The following is a 3279-nucleotide window of genomic DNA, read 5'->3' on the forward strand; positions in this document are numbered from 1 at the left end:
TTGTTTTTAATTAGATTCAAGATTTTCAAGTCTTAAAACACTCAAATCTATTAATAGCTGGTTTCAATACCAATGGTGATAGGGGAGGTTAATTCCAAACATCTAATTATTTAAATTTTAAAGTTTTTTTAAAAATTAGAGTGTAAAAATACAAAAGCAGCCCGGTTAAATCCTTAAAATTCCATGGCGAACTGACATTTCTAATGGGAAACTGCCATTCTATCGTTAAAGTCACGAAAACATCTCAAAACCTCAAACTTCTATAACATGTTATCTCCGAGTTAAGCATGTCTGAAACAGAGTAACACTAGCTAAGCAAGCACGAACAAGAGTTTCGAAACAAGCTGGTCATAAATGGCTCTAAAAGTGAGACACGCATGGTACTGTAACAAAAGAGACATTAACTCCTTGTTATTTACAAAGGGTTAAGGTGCCATGATCACAAAACTTCCAGTAGTGATAGAAGATATCGCTGGAATTAATTGAAGGATGAACCCTTATTTCGAGGAAGGATAACAGCAAGTGTATCGAAAGGCAAAGATCTTCAGTGCTTGGATCTGGAGAGCCATATGACTTCCTGAACGGCAGATGCAGCGAGCAAGAAGCAGCTCAAGAAAGTGAAGAATATAGAGACAGCAACATGGTCACAGAAGCTCTGTAGAGGCTTGCAGAAATTTGGCAAAGCTGTGTGTCGGATTCCGGTGCGATTGAGGTTGGTGACTCCTGATGCAGCTGCCCCAGCGCTTATCGTTGCATATGCAAATACCTACAACTCAAAAGTTGATGAGACCTCAGTAGAGTACTCGATTAATGCACGAGTTGAAACCAAATGCTTGTTTGGGTTGAATCAGCTGAATTCTGTGGTTTTTCAAGATCAGTGATAACCAAGCATGTAAGACTTTTTTTTCTGGTGACAAAAAAACTAACTGGACGAACAAATGAAAATTTCAGAATTCAGAAAGGCACGTTTTCTCATTTGCAATCGAAACTACTGGGAGACTACCAATCGGAGAGACAAGTAGATGCGTGCTTTTTAAGATAAGCTGTTATGTATATACCTGATCTCCTGCAAAAACAAGCCATGCATGAGTTCTTGATTGAATCACCGGAGATTTTCTAAGCAACCTTGACACGCTAATCAGCAGTTGCAGCAATGAGTGCGCTGCAACAACTGCAGAGACTCCAACCACATATCTGTTTGGCAGGGATGACAGAATTCTTAACTTTAATTAGCTCATCCAAATTTACACAAACATAACTCTTTAATATATGTGGTTCTTAAGTAGGATTCGAGCATGAGACCATCCCCAGTTCTGCTTTGCTTTGGAGGAAGGGATTAAACAGCCAGTGCAAAAGGTACAGGAAAAGCAGATACAGTAAAAAGTACATAAAAAAAGGTAGAAAATCATAATCTGACCAAGACCCGATAAAGCAGATACTTAGAGAGAAGCGAAGGAAGAAAACAACAACAGTCACGGGTTTGATTCTGTTCATTCAAATGCCACGAGAGTGGAGGGTGGGAGTACCAAAAATTTTGTTTTTCCTGAAAGGGCAATTCCGTCAACATAAAAATAAAACATTTTTTCATACAATCTGACAAACGAGTGAGGTCGTCAGGCTCCGCTTTTGTCGGTCAACCTTGGAAAATTCAATTTAAAATACCACAAATGAAGAAGGGTCGAGAAAGAAAGGGCTCAAATTATTGCCACTTAATTTGGATTGTTTGGTTACTAAGAAAATATGCAAAAGTAAAGCAAGTAGAATCTGGAAATTATCTTTATGACTATAAAATTAACTCAATGAAAACGGCAAACTCATATGATTAAGAGATATTCATGTGATAGCATATGTTTTTATTTGAAAATAATATTTTTTTATTAAATTCAAAACCAATTTGAAAGCAAGAATGAAATTTTTTTAAAAAAATCAAATAAATTATATATACCCTCAGTTATTTTCCTTCCACTTTCTGTTATTTTCCCTCAGTTTCCCTGCAACCAAGCAGCAGCAGCAGCAAGAACAAAAGGGGCGAGGGTCATTAGGGTAAATCTAACTTACTCAAATGAGTGAGAGAAGGACCACTTCGATTGAATAGGGAGCATGAAGCCATAGATGGAGACGGTACTGGACTGTTGGGCTGTGACCATGGAGGACAGAGCTACAACAGATGTCACCATGCACAACACCCTGAGTAACACGTTCATAACTTCAGCTTTCCGGCCAAAAGGCCTCATAGCATCTGCCGCTCCCCCTATGTTCTCAGTCACCATCTTTGACTCAGGCAGCTGCACTGCCACCTCTGCTGCTGCCATTTTTTGGCCATTCATCATCATGTTCTTTTTTTTTTTTTTGGGAGGGAGGGGGGTATGATTTAGGAGGCAATCAGGCAATAGAGGATCAAGAGAGAGGGGAGGTTTTTATAGGCAACAGAGGGAGGCAGGGTACTTGTCTTCCTCCGCGGTTACTTGTACAGCGTGTGCTTAAAATGTGTTAAAAAATAAACATTTATTAAGTGCTTGTGATAGTATAATATTAGAGCATGACATTTTAGGGAAATTTAGCTGCAACTCCCCCCGGCCACCACCCACCATTGACAATTAACACAAGAAAACAAAAACAAAAACGACATTGTTTTTTGTTTTGCACTTCCTGCTCAACTACTCACTAATTACAGTATACAGTGTTTTTTTTTTATAATTTCTTACAACTCTTAATCTCATCATCTTCTGAGTAGTTTCTCCCATCCACCCAATCTTTTCCCTCAGCACTCTCGAAGAAGAAGAGGCCACACACAAAGGAGAAGTCGAATGAATCAGTTCTCTCCCTATCTCTTTTTTATTTTGACAACCCAGAATTTACATGATGAATTCTCATGAAAGACTACATGATTGACAAGGGCCGAAGGACAGAGCAATCATGAGCAAAATTATGATATGTTGTGTATGCAATTCAAGGACCTTTTGGGTTCTTTAGATTTGTGGAAACTAGTTGAAGATGGATATATTGAGCCATAATCAACAACAGCGTAAGCAACCCTGAGTGATGAGGAAAAGAAGAATCTTAAAGAATCTAGATGACGTATTTTAAAAATATTTTTTTAAAAAAATTAAATTTACTTTAGTTAGAAATGATGGCTCCAGCAAAAACTCAAAAAATGCATGGGAGATTCTCATAAAATCATATGGTGGTTTTAATTGGGGGTGCAATGATAAAAACTACAAGGGTGGAGAGCAAATATTTTATTTTTGGAGGGGCTAAATCCGTAACTCTTATGAAATA

The 3279-nt window shown here is 38.0% G+C and overlaps 1 protein-coding gene across 1 annotated transcript; it reads right to left on the bottom strand.

Annotated features, from left to right (window-relative positions):
* Nucleotides 1–241: 241 nt before the first annotated feature.
* Nucleotides 242–2570, bottom strand: LOC118046247 (CASP-like protein 3A2). The gene is made up of 3 exons (XM_035055073.2): nt 2059–2570; nt 1059–1194; nt 242–766 (listed from the first exon to the last, which is right to left on the bottom strand). Exons 1-3 carry the CDS (start codon nt 2331–2333, stop codon nt 545–547), a joined length of 633 nt encoding a protein of 210 aa, XP_034910964.1. The 5' UTR covers nt 2334–2570; the 3' UTR covers nt 242–544.
* Nucleotides 2571–3279: the final 709 nt, after the last annotated feature.

The sequence above is a fragment of the Populus alba genome, chromosome 1 (assembly GCF_005239225.2).
Source record: "Populus alba chromosome 1, ASM523922v2, whole genome shotgun sequence".
Lineage (NCBI taxonomy): Eukaryota > Viridiplantae > Streptophyta > Magnoliopsida > Malpighiales > Salicaceae > Populus > Populus alba.